General features: G+C 44.5%; 1 protein-coding gene across 4 annotated transcripts in view; it reads left to right on the forward strand.

The window, feature by feature from the left end:
• The window catches only part of CRHR2 (corticotropin releasing hormone receptor 2), a 126,970-nt gene that overhangs the window by 33,476 nt on the left and 74,125 nt on the right, over positions 1 to 19,369 (forward strand). For 2 of the 4 annotated variants that reach the window (XM_010712320.3, XM_010712321.3), the window contains exon 3: positions 1,002 to 1,121. The exons of 1 other annotated variant lie outside the window; for it this stretch is intronic. In XM_010712320.3, coding sequence (XP_010710622.1) covers positions 1,002 to 1,121 — 120 coding nt within the window. Of the gene's footprint in view, positions 1 to 474; positions 860 to 1,001; positions 1,122 to 19,369 lie in introns of those variants that run through there. One more of the 4 variants, XM_003206922.4, reaches the window with a different exon arrangement.

The following is a 19,369-nucleotide window of genomic DNA, read 5'->3' on the forward strand; positions in this document are numbered from 1 at the left end:
CCACTCACAGTGCCCTGCCCCATCCCATTGTCCCCCCCAGTGCCACCTGCCCTGCTTTTCCCCTACTGAGATCTCTATTTTGATACTCCGGGTCCCTTTGTTCTGATTCCCCCTTCCACCAAACCACCCCATTTTATTATTTCTGCCTCTTGCTCCGGACATAACCCAGCACCCCATCTGCTGGGCCGGGTCCCTTTTTTCCACTCCCTATCCAAGCATCTCTGCTCATCCTCAGCTCTGCACACCAAAGGCAGCAATCGCCTCGCCTTTCCCAATTAAAAAAAAAAAGAAAAAGAAAAGAAATGCAGTTTTATTGCTTGTGATGGCTTTTCCTTTTCTCCCTGGCTCCGATTCGCAGGCGTTTTTGCAGAAGCGTCCATCTCTGATGCTCCCAATAAGCACCGGTGTGCGAGGGGAGGGAGGGAGCGGAGCGTTACCGCAGCCCGGCGATGCGAGGCGGCACCGGGGAGCTGCGAGAGCAGGGAACCGGGCTGGGAGACGCAAACCCCTCACTCCGGGCTCAGCGTCATCCCATTGGTTCCTGAGCTGCTGGTTTAAAGCCGAGAAAAGCTCGGAGCCTCACAGGCAGACGGAGAGACTCAGCCAAGTTGCCAGCACGCTGCAAGGGATCGCTGGGTGTCCGCAGCTTGGCGTGTCCGAAAAGGCAAAAAGGAGAGGGAACAAAAACAAGCAGAATAAGGGGGGAAGGAGACTGACCCAGCCCTACAGCCCCACGGGGGAATAATGGACGTGACCATCTCTCAGTTCATCTTAGAAGAATTTGATGTCAACTGCAGCCTCCTGGATCTACAAGAGACTGTTTTAGAGAGTTTCTCTATCTCTTTCCTGGGCTTTCATGGTAGGAAACATTACCTAGCGCAGGGCTCCGAAAAGCTTGACGAGTGCTAAGATTGGGTTTGCTTTGTGATGCAGTGTGTTGCTTTTGTGTGCTTTCTCAGCTGCTCCTTTTTCCCTTTCTGTCTCTTTTTCTCACTCTGAAGGTCTGTACTGTAATGCCACCACGGATCAGATCGGGACCTGCTGGCCCAGAGCCTCGGCGGGGAAACTGGTGGAGAGACCCTGCCCGGAGTTCTTCAATGGGATCAAATACAACACCACAAGTAAGTGCAAACTCCTTTCCTTCTCCGGCACGTCTGATGTTGAGAAATCACCTGGGGACATCCAAATTATTTCTCCCATGAAAAAAAAAAAGAAAAAAGAAAAAAAGAAATAGAGCATTTCCCTGGGAATTAACATTTCCTCCACATTCCAGCCTGTATACTCAAAATTCCTGCCTGGAATGATGCAGATTTCTCAGAAGTTCTGACTTTTGGACACTGATTCTTTTTTGGTTAATCGTAATTTGGGCAGATTGGGTAAGAATGCCCCCATCAATCCAAGGAGGGTGTATTGTGCTGGCTGTCAGTGTGTTTATATGCAGATACGTATGGCTGCATGCCTGTAGTAATGTTGCAGTGCTTCAGCAGTTTGGGTAATTAAAGATCCTCTGGCTTGCAAGGTGTTAAGACCAAACAATTGTATTTTGAAAGGGCTTCCCCTTGGAGAGGCTGTTTGTGTGAATGGGGACAAACAGGGCTGGAAGGTCTATCTGATGAGCAGAAGGCTCTGGGATCTGCTCAGTAACTTCACATTCTCTTTTAAGTCTGGGGTGGCTGCATCAGTGCTGCAAGAGAAAGGGGAGAGGGTACTACAGAGCAGATGAAAGTCAGAGCAGAGGAATATGGGGGCTCCTTATAATCTCTTGGAACTGATGCTTCAGTCTTAGGGGTAAACAGTCGCGATGACTCACTGAGAATGCATTATTCAGGCTGTCGGACCCAGGCACTCATTTCCTTTCCCTTATCTGTCAATATTGTTTGGACCTTTCATTAAGAGGTTTTCATGCATTACTTCCAAAAACGTCTATCCTACTTGTTTGTCACTTCATTTTCCAGCTACTCCGGGCGCCTTTAGCTGGGAGCATTTCATTCTGTGTTCCACTCCTGACTGTTGTTCAGGTGTAAATCTGATGTTCAGGTAGTGTTGCTTTCACGGCGCTTGCAATGACCCTCTCATCTTATTTTTAAACTTGTTGAAAGTGACTTTCCTCTTTCCCCAGGTCAGACAACTGAACAAAAGTTCTGTGCACGTGCTGTGCAAAAGAAAGCATCTTTCCAGATGTGTTCTTAGGGATCCATCATTATTGCCTTTAAGCAAAGTAAGAGAGTTACGGCTGCGGGATTCTGTGTTCTCTGACCTGTGTGCTTTGCAGTAAGATAGATGGCAATGGGCTGGGTTATGCTGTCTGTGATTATGTTAAATATGGTAAACATTTCCAGTCTTGGTTGAGACAAACCCCCCCCCCACTATACATTCTCAGAATTAAGGACAGATCGAACAAGAGCAAGCGTATCAGCATGTACCCTGAAAGAGCAAGCAGAGCAAAGGTGCACTGAAGAAGTAGGAGTATTTTTTTCTGTTTCCATTTCTTTGGCGGAGGATGTCAGTATTTCCACTGGATTATTTTTGTTCCTCCAAAAAGAAAGAATAAAGGGGAAAAAAAAAAACCTGATGGTTTCTTATTTATGTCATAAATACACTGGAGAGAATTTAAATGCTTTTCCTGTGCGTGGATTAAAAAAATCTTAAATACCCCAGTGTATTTTGATGAACTGTGTTAATGCTTTCAGTAGTTCTGAAAGCTGTGCTGATGTAAAGTTCTTCTCTGGTCTCTCCATTGATGGCTAATTCTCATCTTACAGTGACATACGTCTCCTCAAATACATTGTTCTTAAGGCAGTGGCATGTTAATTTAAACTGAAGAAATACTGATGAGGTTGGGTTTTTTGTGTGGTTGGTTGTTTTGGATTTTTCTTCTTTTGAATGGCAATAATAATTTCTTTGTCATAGCCTGGGAAAATGGACATTTTTCTCTTTCAGTATAAAATGTGAGCATTAATGATGAGAAAATGCACGTCTGCAGGTCGGGCTCACAGTGGGTGCTGTGCTGGTGCCCAGATGCAGCAGTGTGTATAGCTTGAAATAGAGAACTAAGCTATGCTTTAGCTTGCAAGTGGTCTTACACTCCTCCATTTGGGCAGCTCTTCCAAGCTGTGTCACAGAAGAGGAGCAGAAGGGCTATCCTGAGGTTTGAGTCGATTTGTACCGTCAGTAGCTCGCTGGGGAATAGTATTTGGTGGTTACAGCTTGGAAAAGCAGTGGGGCAGCAAGCTCAGGTTGAACAGAGAGGGACGACCTCTCTTGTGGTTTGAAGGAATAGATTGTTAGTACATGGAGAACATGCCTATAATTTGGAGAGGCCAAGCGTTCAAGAAACGTTTAGATGTTGCACTGGGGGACATGGTTTAGTGGGAAATACTGGTGATAGGAGGGTGGTGGACTGGATGGTCCTGGAGCTCTTTTCTAACCTTAATGGTTCTGATTCTGTGATCGGATTCCTTTTACTTGCCATATTAGTGGGATGACTAGCTGTCCATTTGTGGAAGGACTCAGTGTGCTTAAAGCCTAAACTATGTGTGCTGGTAATAAAATAAACACAGGGAACTGATTAAAACAAAACAGCGACGTGAAGCTTGCAGATTTCAGAGGTGAATAACCCAGCTGCAAAGTCAAGAGTTGGTCAGGGAATGGCTTGGAGTGGCGTGAGATTTCTGTCTTGGACACGGAATGTAGTTTGTCCCATTCTGTTTTGCATTTTGGTAGGACAAAGGGAGATTTGGTTGTGTGTAACACTGTACCGAGTTGGTTCTGAGAGACAATTCAGACAAGTATAAAAAAACAATCTGGAATGCTCTTCTTCTTCTAAGGGCTTATCCAGTTCTGGTTTGTGATTCAGCTGTTTGTTGCGCTGCCATGAATCCTGTATTTGAAGGCTGTTGCCTTTGAGGAGCTGTAACATAGTGTTAGTTGTGTTTTACATGCTGTTAGCTTATTTTTCAATCTAACGCATATAAAACTTCTGGCTCCATTTCGGTGATCTTTTTTTAGAAATTAAGACCTCAGAGATTCAAAATTTGTACCCATTTTCTATAGGCAGTTCATCAGCTTGAGGACACAGACCCACAGAATTCCTCTTTAGAAAAGATTTTGCATTCCAGGCACCAGAAAAGCCCAAAATGTATGGAGAACATACAGCAGGCTCAGTCACGCTCAACGCTCCGCTCCATGGCAAACCAGCCTCCCTGAGCCCTGGAACTCACAGGTTTATTTCTCTGCCTTATTGTAGTTTTTGTGCATGTAGTGTATGGAACTCAAGGCGGAACCACACATCAGCTCATTGAAGGCTTTGGATGGAGCTCTTGCTATCCATCTTGTCAGCTGTTACGTTTTGACCATCGCTCTAACTCAGCAACCAGATGCATGTGAAATCTCCAACACCCTGCAGTGTACCAGCACAAAAAATACCACGTAAGAAATAGTGCATTAAAATATATATATAATCCTGTTTGCCTTATTTTTCATAAAATATTTCCATTCTAACTGCAGAAAATTCCCGCGGCAATGTGCTGGTGTGCCTGTGTTTCTATGCGTCCCCTGGGAATTGCTGAGTGACTCAGATAAGTTTCAGCTGGATTCATAAAACACAGTCTGTCAGTCTGGGAGTATTTCTCACCTCTGACACTTTGTTACTTTTTGGGCTTTTTGTTTTTTTCCTTCTTAATTTGAGAAACACAGTCATGCTGACAAATTAATGTCTGGTTTCTCCGGAGTGCAGTGGGTGAGTATAGGCAGAAAGTTCTTTGGCCAACCATCTGAAAATGATACTATCCACTTAGGGCTTTGCTTTTTGGCAGCGAAGCTTTTGTGTTAAACCTAGAGGGAAAAAGTAAAAAACAAGGGGGAAAAGTTGGTGCAGTGTGTGTGGCTGTGCACTTGTCTCTGTTCAGGATCTATATTTAGCTAAAGATGACAGTATCATTGCTGCCCTCTAGATGTGTTTATGCTTTGACACTGTGAAGCTCTTATTCCTCTTTTAGAAAACAGAATAATTCACTTATTAGGGTATCCTCAAGCTTGATTAATTCAGCAGATGGGCATAATGAGGCTTTTTTCACGGCTCACAGAAGAGGTGGTTGTAAGTATTTGGAGCATGTCACAGGCTAAAGTATGTCTACTTCAGCTCTTTCCTATCATTGCAAATTGCCTTCTGTAATGGGGAGTTCCAGTGTTCATCAGATAGCAAGAGATGGCTCTAGTAGCCATGGCTGGGTGGTTGGAGTTTGGCTAAAGCAGCCAGTGCAGTAGAAAGGGCTTTGTGGTGAGACGGATCCCCAGGCTGGCTCAGCATGGCAGATGGTGGTGGTAAGCCAGAGGTGGAAGCATTGCAAGCCTCTGGTCTGTAGATTAAGATAGAGCTGTGGAAATGCTAAGTCACAGCTTGAAACAGTGATTGAGCACCTGGTGGATAGGCAGGGCCAGCCCAGGGGAGCTCAGGTGCATGCAATGCACCTGAATGACCAGAAAGTGTGGACTCTGGCTTCACCCCTTCCCAGATCTCATTTAAGGGCTGGCAGTGGAGGTGTGTGTAATTGTGCTGGGTGTCTGTAGAGCTGAAATGAACCCAATGTGGGAACTGGCCTTAGGAGGTTGTGCTATTTTTGTGGCGAGTGGGGATAAAAGGTCTTTGCAGCTCTCTCTGTAAAGCCCATCTCTCTCTCTCGGTACATGAAAACTCTTTGAGACAGGCACTTCAGGTGAGTGTTTTGGGTATTGCAAAAAGCATCCTCGTTTTCTCCAGACGCTCTGCTGCTGAAAATAGGCTCGTAAGCATCTAACGGGGCTCTGATCCCTCACTGTCTGTTACAGGGGTGTGCTCACCACCTTTTCCTTCTTGGCCCTGTAACTGGAGGCATTGTGGAGAAGGATATGGGGAGGGCTGGTGACTTAGCAACTGGGCTGCTGTTGGTGTGGCCAGATATGGGAGAGGGTGAGCCACTGGCATGTGTATCACAGCTGTATCTGTTGACACGAATTGCATCACACTGAAAGAAAAAAATCCCTCAGCTCTTTGTTGCCTCATCGCTTATAATCTTTTGTGTGATGAGGGAAGGGTGAAGAAGTGAATTAATAGCACTCTTTCTTCTCCATGCTCCTCTTCTAAAAGGGGTTAGAGGGATTATTTTTCAAGGAGCAGAAGAGCTAATTTTCAGAGGTTAAACAGCCGTTGTTTTGACAAGATCTAACCTGTGCTACTTTTCCTGCAGATTAATTATTGGTCAAAGTTCTTCTGGAGCACTGGTTTTAACCTTCATATAAAACATAAGCCTTGCTTGGAAATCATCAGTCTTAGAGTCTTGTTCAAACTGTGTGGATAAGATCCACCCTCGTAATTACAGAAACATGTATTTCTATAAGTGGCTGGCCTAGAGGCTCAATTAACATTTTCACATTGTGTTCTACCTTGTGTATTTTACCATCCTGAGCAGTCCTGTTGATCACATGCACGTGGCTTATTTTCTCCTGAGTGATTATTACGGTTTGATTTCTGAAGGCTACATCCTTGCAGGCCAAGTCCCTTTGTGATAGATGGAAACCATTTATGCTATGGTGGCCTTTCATCTTTAGGGAGAGAAGGAAATTAAAGGTCCATCAAGAGTGCCTTGTCAGCATGAGTGGCAGTTCCTAGAGGCACAGCTGGATGCAGTGGAGGTGTGGGCTGGGGAGAAGAATGAGGCAAGAGGAAGTGTCCAAGTGGCAGCCAGCAGATGCTGAGCAGTGCTAGTGTGCTGCCATTTGGACCAAAGGGTTCTTTGCATATTTAAACCACATTGCTGAGATGAGGTTTCGAAAGTTGCATGCAAAGATTTCTCCTTTTGCTAGGCAATGCATGTGTGTTTTCAGACCTACAGAAGTGTTACTAAGCCCTGTCACCTTCTTAGATGCCTGGAAGGCTTTTACCCCACTGGATTCTTTAGTGACTGGAGAAGATTTGGGTCAAGAAAAGATGCTTTGTAGCCAGTTTTAATTATTGACTCACCACAGAAAGGTAATAAAAGAAAGTCTCCAGTCATGCTGGGGTGACCAAGACAGTATTTGCCAGTTAGGGAGTCAAGAGAACATGAAAGTTAATGGAAGGAGATGGATGAGAAATGGGGGGAAAAAAACACAGCAGAGGGAAAATAAAGCCGGAATTGGAATTCTGGAGGAGGGAATAAAACATATTTTTAACCTCATAAAACTCTCTCTGAGGAGCCTGAGTCTGCGGCTGATGAGGTCAGCTTGACTCCAGTAGAGTTGTATCCAGATGAAAATTTCAACTATCTTCGTTCATTTTCTCTTGCTACTTTAGGTTGGGTTCTTCCACAAATAAAGCAGCAGGAAGCTCTTGATTTCAGTGCATACACAATGGGGAAGGCTTTACATTTTTTCCTGAACTTTTTTTTTTCCTTTTTTTTCCCTTTCCATTGTGAGGCGTAATTTGCAGTAAAAGATCTCTCTGCTTTTATAGTTGGAAATAGAGTGTTGGAAACAAAAGGAGAAATGAAAATAACTCATCTTTCCTGCTACTATCATCCTGTGAAGTGCGTGATATTTATTGAGCGTAGAACAGAAGTTAATTGCATGTAGTAAAACAAGGAAATTACTAATGCTGTTTCACTCATTTGAGGGACCTTCCCTGCAGCTAATTAAACAATGATTAGTATTTTTGTTCTTCACCAGCGAGCTATGAGCTGGCTTTGCTATAATCCTCTTTTGCCTACTTGGGATGCTCTGAAGCTTAAGCTGGATCTTTGGGGCAGATTTGATACATTTCCCAGAGCCAGAGCTTACTGCTGCTGTTCCAAACCTATGCCGAGGGCAGTTGGAGCTGGCACAGTAGCTGATGTCCTTCCTTTGCCCTGACCCTTGCTGTGCCCTGACCTTGAGCTTGGGGCAGAGCACTCATCTCCTAGGGTCGGTTGGAGAAGTGGCTTGTTGCAGTGGGGTGAGAGAGCCTGAGCCCCATGGCAAAGACTGGATTTTTGGATGTTTCTTCTCTAAGATGCCTACTGCACCTCTCTGTTGCTTGCCTGAGCAAGCTGTTGTCTAAACAGCTACTTCCAGCTGGCAGACAGATGATTCCCACTAATTGGGAATCAGATAACACTTGCACAGTCGTGTGCTTCTGGGTCCGGGGGAGGAATGGAGGAGGCAACAGCTCATGAGAACGTTGGAAAAGGGAAGAACCAAATGCGTTACAGTGGGATACAAAGCTCATCTCAGAGGGTCAAAATGAGAGGGGAAAAAATCCCACCCAGTTAGATCAATGTGGGGAACCTCGCGTGGATGTGGGATTTCTTTGGTTATTCTTCATCATGACCATCTTCCACCTAGCTGTGCTGTTTGAGGATGAGGTCTGAGAGCTTGTTGGGGAGAGTGTAGCCAAGATGTGACTCTGGCTTCCAGGGAGTGTCAGCGGAATGGCGCTGAGGGAATGGTCACCCGTAATTCTTCCTCTCAGCCACAGGGTGTCACTTAAAGTGCAGGTAAAGTGTCCACAAGCATCTGCACTGAGACACTTGAGGGTGAAATGATGGATGGTGTAATGAGAACTGGTGTGACCAGTGGTCTTGGACGTTGTCCTGCTGTAATCACTGACAGTGATGCTTTAGCAGCTGCCACATCCTGCTGGGTGGTAAAGAGGGCTCCCTGAAGGGAAGCAGTGACCAGAAAACAGTGGAGGAGGAGGAGGTGGAGGATGCTTAGAAGGAGCCTGGCTGTCCTTGGCCTGGGGGAGGGCTTGCTGGGCAGCAGACTGCAGGATGGAGGGAATGGCTGGTCTGGTTTCACCAGGACTGCTAAAGGAAGGGAAGTGCTAAGCTCTGTTCCCAAGCAGGTGTGTGTTAAGTCAGAAGAGCTGAAGCATAGTGCGGAGCATAGTGCAGCCATTTCAGGTGGAGCACCTCCATGAAAGATGCGTAAGTGGGCGACTTGCATTTGGCTGACAGAGGAATTCTTCCTTGTTGCACATCCTGTGCTCATTACCGTGCTGCTACCTGTTGCATCCCTTTGTCTCTCCTGTCTGAGAGTAACTGCTGGATCCCCTCTGAGAACCCTCAGGTGCTTGGCAGATGCTGTAGGTTCTCCCTCTTAACAAGAATAACAAACAGATAAAGGAAATGTGGTGCAATAGATTGCTATTTGTGGCTGCTGAAGTTGCCTGTTGCCAATGGGAAGGCTGTTCTGCAGCTCAGGAAGTCCAAATCCACCAACTAGATTTAGATGCTTATTTGTATTTCCTTCTTTGTTCTTCAGTGGCATGGAAGTATCTTTGATCTTCATGCAGTGGTGATTGTTTGCAATTTCTGTGGCTTGGAAGAGCAGTATTTTTAAGCTGTGTCTGGGTCCCAGCAAAGTTCTAACTGCCAATGTCATGCAAGACTTTGCTTGTGGTCTGCTGTCCTGTGAGAAGGAAGCTCTTACTCAGTTTTGGACCACAACACTGCTTATTACTTGCTGTCAGCTTATAGTAGCCATTCTTAGTAGCTTGGGAAGACAATGAGAAATATGGTATCCCATGGAAATCGGAGGGAGATGGATTTTTTTTTTTTTTAGTAGCTATTTTCCTTTTTCAGTGCTGTTTAATTCCAATCAGATGTTACTTGTGGAATTAGTAACCAGTAATCTCTTGGGACAAATTCCTAAAATCAATAAAACTCAGACTGCATTATGCTGAAGTTCTGCAGTGCTTGGAAACAAACTGGAGGGCCGGATGCTGCTCCAGAAGAGACCTGTAAAATAAGAAGCAATCTATTGAAGCAAATAATAAAAACAAAAACTGTCTCAGTATTTTAAAAATAAAAATCTTTCCCTGGGAAAATTACAGAATCGTAGAATTGTTTTGATGGAAAGAGACTTTTAGAGGCCATCGGGTCCAACATCCCTGCAGTGCACAGGGACACCCACAGCTCCATCAGGTGCTCAGAGCCCCATCCAGCCTCATCTTGAGTGCCTACAGTTATGGAGCATCCACCACCTCTCTGGGCAACCTGTGCCAGTGCCTCACTGCCCTTATGGTATAAACCTTCCTCCTTACACCCAGTTATAATCCACCTGGTAGGTGGCTAAGCACCACACAGTCATTCACTCCCTCCCTTCCCAGTGGGAAAGAGGAGAGAATTGAAAAAAGAACACAGGGTAGAACTCATGGATTGAGGTAAAATAAAATTATTTACTTAGATAGAGGAAAAGAAAATGATAATAGCTATGACAAATATATATACATAAATGTATGTAACCAGTGATGCTCAGCTTGCCCCCAAGCAGTGGAAGAGACAAAGAGATGTACTTCCTCCACCTTCAAAACTGCTTCTGCATGATGCCATATGGTATGGAATATCTCTCTGGCCAGTTTAAGTCAGATGTCTTAATTCTGTTTCCTTCCATCTCCCTGGGCCCTTTGCTGAGAATGACCTTGGCTCTGTACAGCATTGCTTAGCAGCAGCTATAAACATTGGTGTGTTATCAGCACTGTTCTACTCCTAGAATAGAAAACATAGCATCATAACACCCTGAGGAAAACAGCTCTATATCAGGTGAAACTAAGACATCCACATAGGTGACATCAGTGGCTCCTCCCCTGTCCATCGATGCAGTTACACCATCATAGAAGACCATTTGATTCCTTAGGCAGGATTTGCCCTTGGTGAAGCCATGCTGTTATCCTCTATCACCTCCCTCTCTTCTATGTGCCTTAGCACAGCTTCCAGGAGGATCTGCTCCGTGATCTTTCCTGGCACAGAGGTGAGGCTGGCAGGTTGGTAGTTCCCTGGGTCAGCCTTTCTACCCTTCTTAAAAATGAGCCTTTTTTCCAGTCAACTCTCTTTTTTTGTTTTTTCCAACTCTTTGAAAGGATGGATAATATCAGGACAAGGGGGGATGGTTTTAAGTTGAAGGAGGGAAGATTTAGGTTGGATGTCAGGGGGAAGCTCTTTACTGTAAGAGTGGTGAGGTGCTGGAACAGCTGCCCAGAGAGGCTGTGGATGCCCCATCCCTGGAGGTGTTCAAGGCCAGGATGGATGAAGCCCTGGGCAGCCTGGTCTGGTATTAAATGTGGAGGTTGGTGGCCCTGCATGTTGGGGGGGTTGGAGCTTCGTGATCCTTGAGGTCCCTTCCAACCCTGGCCACTCTGTGATTCTGTGATTCAGTCACCAGGTTCATCACCTGACCACCATGACTTTTCAGACATCATTGAAAGCAGCTTGATGGCTACATCAGCCATTTCCCTCAGGACTCTGGGATGAATCTCATCAACACCCACAGACTTATGGATGTTCTGGTTGCTCAGGTGGCTGTAGAGCTGATTTGTGCTTATAGTGGGAAGACATGGCTCCTCCAGTCCCCACCTTACTACCCTTCTGCTTGAAGGCTGTGTGAAGAGCAGTTACCAGTGAAGACTGAGACAAATAAATTGTTGAGTACATCAGCCTATTGACTCCTTGTCTATTGTCACCAGCCTGCCTGTATTGCTCACTAAGGGGAGTATGCTTGCTTGGACTTTCCTTTTCTGGTTGATGTACCTGTAGAAGCCAACGGAAAATGGAAGAAAGAAGAATCTTTCCCAGTGTGCCTGCACTGTCCAAAACCCTGTATAGCTGGAAAGTGCTGACCATAGAGTGTCCCATAAATTAATGCAGTTCCTTATCCTCCTGAGTCAACCAGGGAGCAGAGATCGAGCTATGGAAATGAGAAAGACAAAACAGGAAATTACTTTTTTGGTGCACTGTTACCGTCTCAACTAAACTCAGATGTGAACTCCTACCGACTCTTTCTCAGTGCTGAGACTGTTAATTATTGGCAAATTATGCCACTAATACCTGAAACATCTGTGTATCGCGATACACTTGGACAACTGTGAGCTCATGCACTTGTTCTCTGAGTGATGTGGGGCTGCAGGGAGCCAGGTGACTGCTGCCAGCTCACAGGTCCTCTGTAGAGTCACAGCCTTTCATAGTTCCTTACCAACGCTTTGCACTAAGGAAAGCCAGGACCCCATAGACCCATATTTGGTTCATTTCAACCATCCAGTGTGATCTTCAGCATTTCCCACTTCAAATAAGCTTCGTGTGTAAATAATTCATAGTTAGCACGTCTGCCTCACGTTGGGCCTTCCTAAAAATGACCATTTCCACCTGTAAGCTCACAGCGCCTCATCAGAGTTGGTTGTGACACCAAGGAAACCTTTCTTGCAGCACTAAAATAAGAAGGGTTGTGTTTTATTGGGTTTATTTTGGTTTGGGAAGGGAAAAGAGAGAAGAAAGATCTTTTTGGATCTGCATTCTGCTTCAGAGTTCCCTCAAAAAGGACAGGGTTGGACCCAAACACATCTAGGATGTGCTCTGCATTACCAGCCTGGAGGGGAGAGGATGTAACATTCTGAATACAGATATGTACTGCAGGTTCCTCTTTTGTCCTTGTAGAGATCTAGAAGACCATCATAAAGATTTTTCGCTTATAGTTAGGTCATTTCTATCCCATTCTCAGCCTGCGTTTGCCTTTTTTATCCTGATGTTTCTGTAACGCCTCCATCTCTCCTTTCTCCTACAAAATGAATTCTGACAACAATAATCACAGTTTTATTCCCATTCAAGAACCATTTGGAGCTTTCTTTTATCCATTCCATGAATGCTGAGGGAATAGATGGATCTGTGAACTGCACTGGAGAGGCAGGTCTGGCAGAAGAGGACAGGCATCATAGCAGCATGTTTCAGTTTACGCTGTCATGAGAGCATGTAAAATGTTCTCGTGTCACTGGAAATGTGATAAATAGCAGTTTGATTTTTCGGCAGGTGTGTGTAAGGTACAGGAGATCCTTGTTTTGCTGATTCCCTTCTAGATTTCAGCTGCAGACCCATGACTGGGTTGCTGCGATTACATCAGCACTCTATGGATGAGCAGAAGTAGAACAGATGATTGCAAATACGGGTCCTCAAGAGATTTTTTTTTATTGCTATTTTTCATCACTTTTTCAGCTGGTTAGTTAACTGCATGCTTTCTGCTTACCTCACCTTGATGTGCTTCCAAAACCCCGTTCCTGGCTCCCCACTCCTGCAGCACCTTGACTAGGCACTGAATGTGTCCTTAATGGGGCAGGCATATGAATAAGTCACTGATGCTCTGCAGACCGTGTGGAAATCAACCATGAGTTGATCAACGAATTGAAAGTTGATGAGTTGAGAGAAGATGAGTTCCACTTAGCTTCTGGTAAACCTGAGCTAAAACTCGTTTTCTTAAAACTCAGGAGAATAAATTCATTTGGTAAGTTGGTTGTCCACCCAACTCTTTGCATTCAGGAGAAACTTTGAAAACTTTGCACTGATTTAACCAATTTCTTCTGGAAATGAAGTGTTTCTAGTGATTTCGAGTGCTCAGTTTCCTGTTGGGATTCCATATATTTTACCTTTAGAACTGTGTAATTGCTCTGCACCATCTTGTTTGCTTTAGTTCACACTCTGCCTGATTTCTGGGGAATCAAGTGAGACTCACAGGGCGCTGACCTTTGTCTTGTTGCCGTGTTGCCTTAATGAAAATCAACTGGAAAAGGCAGGGCTAATTGCTTTGATTTAATCCTGTACTGCTGATGACTCACTGATGGCTCTTTCTGGAAAGCAGATACTCAAGATAGAAGGACTGGATAAAAATAGCTTTCTTGAGATGGAGTTGAATAGTTTAAGTGCTGGAAGTTTCAAGTGCTTGGGTTCTGAGTGTTGTGTAATGCTTGCTGAAAATCTTGAACTCTGAATTTCGTACCCACTTCTACTTCCATCTTGGCGTAAGAAGAATAAAGCTCCTTTCCAGCTCTCAGCACCAGTGACTTGGGGTTCCAGATGTCACTGGGATGAGCCTGGAGCTTGCATTTAAGCAGTGAGGTAAATTTTTGAAGTCCCTTTCACACCTGGATGGCTCTCTGAAGTCATCTAGAAACACACACATTGGCTATCAGAATTTAAAGCTCTCTCGTCTTATTGGGACTGACTTGTTTGCAGTGCTGATTTCTTTCCTTTACTCTAAGGGGAAGGAATTACAGAAGGTACAGGAAGAGTGAAAGTATTAATATAAAAGGATAGCAGAGAAAAGAATGGGTACAAGAAGAGCAGAAAATCATCCTGGCAGGCTGGGAATGAAAAGGGAAGCAATCAGTTGAGATGAAAGTGAGTGGAGATGGAAACCTCATGCATGAGTTGAGCCACGGTGGGAATGGGTGAGGGGACAGTTTATGCAGAAAACTTTACTGAAAGGCTTAAGTTTATATGCAGAAATGACTTTACACAGGGGTTGGCAGCACTGCATGGCAGGTTGTGAAGAGGAGAGTAGCTGCAAGCAGCTCGTAGGTGGTTGTTGAGGGATTGGATGGAAAGATGGCCTCAGCTGCAGGCTAGGAATGGCTCGGACTCAGTGCTGCCTAAAAATGTAGTGTGTGAACCCTGATGGAGGGATGGGGCAAGTGTTAGGAGACACACAGAAGGCATTTGTAGAGAACAGCTTCAGTGCCATGCATGCCAACTGTGAGATAGCAATGAAAATGCGAGCAGTCATCCCAAGGAGCAGAGAGTGGGAGAGGGAAACTGTTGGTTAAATATCAGATACATAGACTGTGTGATACATGCTGTATGACAACAAGGAATGAAATAATGGTCGCAGTAGCCAAGAGCAGTGTCACCTGGAGCCTCTGAGCAAGCAAAACTCAAGAAAAAGTGAAAAAAATGGATGAGCCAATGTATCTGTCTTGCAAATGAAATGCTGTCTGGTTTGGTATTTAGTGTGTGTAGCCTAAATGCTTGCTCAGTTTGCGTGCTCCTATGGAAAGAGTTGTCTACAGATTGTTTCTCTTAATGATCTGTTGCTGCCTCTCCTTTGGCTTTCTGGGCTTTTGAGTCGTTGGGCAGGCAGGCAGCAGGAGCACAGCCCTGTATTAGAACTGATTGTGACTAATTGCCTCAAAAGAGCAGTTTTCACTGCGAATACAAAGACCTGGCCATGGATTGCCTTGTGTGCCCAGGACACCACTAACATGTGGGGTTGTTCTGCTACACAGCTGCGGTCAGTAGAGAGCATTTGTGGTTGTGCCAGTTTGAAAGAGGTGGTGGTAGGCAGGTTTCACCTCTGACTGTCAGAACAGACAGTAAATGAGACCCATTCCATACTGTCAAGCATGATGCTTTGGTCTCCTGCCCTTTGGTCTCACCCTTTGTAAAGAACCTCCAATAAATCAGGATGTCTGAAGCCTTACAGCTCTTCTAAAGACCTCTGTTGTGATTTTTTTGGTTTAGAGTGCAAGAAGTTCTCTGATAAAGTGTCACCTTTATTCCTCAGTGCCATTAATTTCTCTGTTCAAGAAGGACAGTTTTGAGGACAGAATTGGTGTTTCGCAGTCCTTTGTAAGAGTTTTAATACCACGGCTTTCAGATGTGCAGGGTGCTGAGTAGGCTGTCAGAATTCAGTATTATAATATTATTGTCTCCAGGGCTCTCTTTCAGTAATAGAATCTTTTATTTTCAACAAGAAAACGTGAAGTGAATGGGAAGCACCCTTCTGTGTGGCTATCTGGGGAAACTGAACATTTGTGATTAATATACTCAGAGTTACAGAAGTATGCGCGAGCTTAATTTTATAATCTGTGCAAGTGATCATCACAGTTGCCAATATGTTTCTGTATTTGACCATCTACTTTTGGAGTTCATCTATCGCTCTTTATTTTGTTTTGGTGCAGATCTGCTTGTCTCCAGCACCTGCAATTTTTCTGCGTGCCAAAGGGAATGCTTAGTTATCAAAATCATAATTCTTCTGCTACTTGGTGCTCCTCTCTGCAATGCAGAGTTGTTTGTTTCCTAGGCTACATTTGCTATTGTAATACATATTCTGTTGTCAAATAAACTATCCAGTGGGTTTTGGCCTCATTCCTTGATTCACTGAAGATAAATTATCAAACTGTCTTGCTTTATCAGTGGAAATTGTCTTCAATTTCTGTAAACTGAGCTCAGTTTTGCAAAGAATTTTTTTTTTGAAAATGCATTTCAGATACATCATTCAGCACCAAATGAAGAGGAATTCAAGCTCTCAGGAGATGATGGAGACATTGTAGAATCAAAACAAAGACAATATGCTAAAAGAAAGCAAACTTTGATGAGGCTGTGCATTGCCTTTTCATGCTGAAACCAAAGTAGAGGGTATGTTGACTTTCTGGAGGCTTATTGCCTGTTAGATACAGGAGACCCACAAATGCAGTTGAGTTTTCCAGCAGAGGAGGAACACAAAGAGAATAGGGAAGGGGGAGGGTTGTCCCTGGGGCTTTGCTCTGTCACTGGGATTACACCAGTAATACCATTTGGCATTACACCAGTGGTCTCTGTCCATCCCAAAGCCAAGCTTGTGGACATTTATCAGTTCACAAGTCATCTTCTGGTTTGCTCCAGTTACAGCAGGTACTGGCTTTAAATTGGTATCCTTTGGGTGCTCTAATTCAGTGGTCATCTCAGCGACATGTGCTCTGGGATGAAACACAAGCAGAGCTGCTCAGTTGTACTCTGCAGTCCTTATTTACGAACAAATGTCATTAACTTTCCCAACGGTTCAACCTTCACAGCTATTTCCATCAGCAGCAATGACTGGGATGAGCTAATTACATAGATTATGCAATTTGGTTGTATATCATACATATAATTTTGTAATGAAGGAGGAGTGCTGAGTAGAAACCATTTGCATCAGCCTGCCTTTGACTACAAGGGAGAAACTTTGCATAAAATGGCCAAATAAGAGTCAGATCATTGATAACAACAGCTTGAGACAATTCTGTGTCCATTTGGAAGCAAGTGCTAATGTATTAAAAATCTTATTTGTGGATAAGTAGCTTTCAGCTGCAGTACTAGCAATGTCCTGGCTGCTTAAACGGATCTTATGAATGTATGAAAATGTAACCGACCCTCTGCAGTTTCTGAAGAGTTGATTTCATTTTTTGCAAGGCTAGGCAAGCAATTTGCTGTGCTGTGTGCATTGTTGTCATGGTGTTGTTTGCAGTAATTTTTGTCTTCCTTCCTGTATGGATAAGATTGTTGATGATTACTTTCATTCTTCTCGTGCTTCTATAGTGCCTTGGGATTGGGTCTTTGCTTGGCTCCAGACAAATAATGGAAAATGGCAACTATTAGGAGGCTCTAGAAAGCCTTTAGCAGACCAGAAGATATGGTATAAACACAAAAAACCTCATTCTGACAGTTTTTCAAAATCATAGAATCTTAGAATGGCCTGGGTTGGAAGGGACCTCAAGGATCATGAATCTCCAACCCCCTGCCACATGCAGGGCCACCAACCTTCATATCTAATACCAGACCAGGCTGTCCAGGGCACCATCCAACTTGGCCTTGAACACCTCCAGGGATGGGGCATCCACAGCCTCTCTGGGCAGCTGTTCCAGCACCTCACCACTATCATAGTGAAGAACTTCCCCCTGACATCCAACCTAAATCTTCCCTCCCTCTACTTAAAACCATTTCCCCTTGTCCTGCTGTTATCTGCCCTTTCAAAGAATTGATTCCCCTCCTGTACCCTTTAGGTACTGAAAGGCTGCAGTGAGGTCACCCCACATCCTTCTCACCTCCCTCAGCCTGTCTTTGTAGTGGAGGTGCTCCAGCCCTCTGATCATCTTTGTGGCCCTTCTCTGGACCCTCTCCAACAGCTCCCTCTTTTTCTTGTATTGGGAGCCCCAGACTTGGACACAGTGCTCCAGATGGGGCCTCAGGAGGGCAAAGCAGAGAGGGACAATCACCTCCCTGTCCCTGCTGGTTACCCCAGTAGTAGTTGTAGGTCGGAGTCTCCATGCACTTCACCCAAGCTAGCTCATTTCTTAGTGGTATATCCTGCCATGATCGTGGAAGGAGATTTTTATTTTTTTTCTCCCAAGAACCATGGTCTGCTTTGCAGTCTGGAGGTGTGATTTCAACTATTGGCTGTTGCAGGTGCACCCATAGCCTCAGTGCCAACAGCATCAAATGTGTAACAGCTCCATCTCCAGTTTCTGGTGCTCAAACCCAGCAGGGACAAAAAGCAGAGATGTCAACACCTGGATCTGTGCTCTCACTGCCCAGTTCAGTTGGTTGCATTCCCATTGCTTCGTGGTAGATATTGCCAGCATTCGTAATTCTCATGGAGCTGTTTTGGTCAGCACTGGAGATCTGTGCCTGAATTTTAAGTGAGTTGTAAGTGCTTTAAATTCAACACCTGGCCCGTTGCTAAATGTGCTGCTTTTCAGTCTCAGAAAACCATCAGAATTCATTCAGTGTGCTGCCTGAAAACCATTTTTGTCTCTTAGCAGCTTAGTGAAGTCCTATGGAGAAACTCTCTTTGCCTGAAGCACAAATCCTTTCCTAAAATAGACACCAGGCTGCATTGCTTTGTTATTTTTACTTTAAGTTCTAGGGTGGCTGTCTTAGTTCAAAGGATATCAAAATGGGGCTTTGTTTTCATTGAAACAAACTCACTGATCCGAAGTAATTATCTTCATTCACTGCAAGTACTTTTATAGATACAGATATAGAGAGAGACTTTCCTGGAGTTTCTGAAGCCATGTCCTATTTAACGTGGTCCTGAAAGCTGCACATAAAAGCTGAATGTGTGTTTCTGCCTTCTCTGACTTTGCTCCAAAGCTGAACCTCCCTCACTTTTCCCCACCTGCTGCTATCAGCTCACAGCTCCAGGCTTTCCTTCGCTAGCTCCTCTCCATTCAACTCGTCTTTAAGAACTTCAGTTTTCATTGGAGCAGCATTTGCCAATCCGCTTCCCTCACAGTTACTGCAAGGCCATCAACCCCAAATGCTCTGGGATTCTGTGATCTCAGTGTTTTAATTCTGAGGTCAGTGACTTTGGCTCATCCATGGGAAAAATGTTTCCATTAGTAAATAGAAAGATGGTGGATGGATTGAAAGGAGGGTGTGTGAACTGGCTGCTGTCACGTGTAATCACACAGTATTCTCTGCAATTGGAAGCATCTTGTGAATGGTTTTTGTAAATGATTTCCAATACTAAAGTAACAGAGGCACTTGAGGTAATTGGTGTATGCACTCTGCATTGTAAATCTGTTTAAACAGAGATAATGACCTCTGCTTTTCTGGTAGACAGAACTAATTCCTGAGTAATTCTCTGAAGCTGAATGCTTCTCCCTGTCATATGCTGGATGTACAATCATGTAACAGCTAATTAGGGTGATTAGCTGAATTTCACATATGATGACCAGAAGAAACTGTTACATGATGTATCTTATTGTACAGGATATATTATTGTACACAATGGATACCCCATCCCTGCAGGCATTCAAGGCCAGGCTGGATGTGGCTCTGGGCAGCCTGGGCTGCTGGTTGGTGACCCTGCACACAGCAGG

Source organism: Meleagris gallopavo, chromosome 6 (genome assembly GCF_000146605.3).
Source record: "Meleagris gallopavo isolate NT-WF06-2002-E0010 breed Aviagen turkey brand Nicholas breeding stock chromosome 6, Turkey_5.1, whole genome shotgun sequence".
Lineage (NCBI taxonomy): Eukaryota > Metazoa > Chordata > Aves > Galliformes > Phasianidae > Meleagris > Meleagris gallopavo.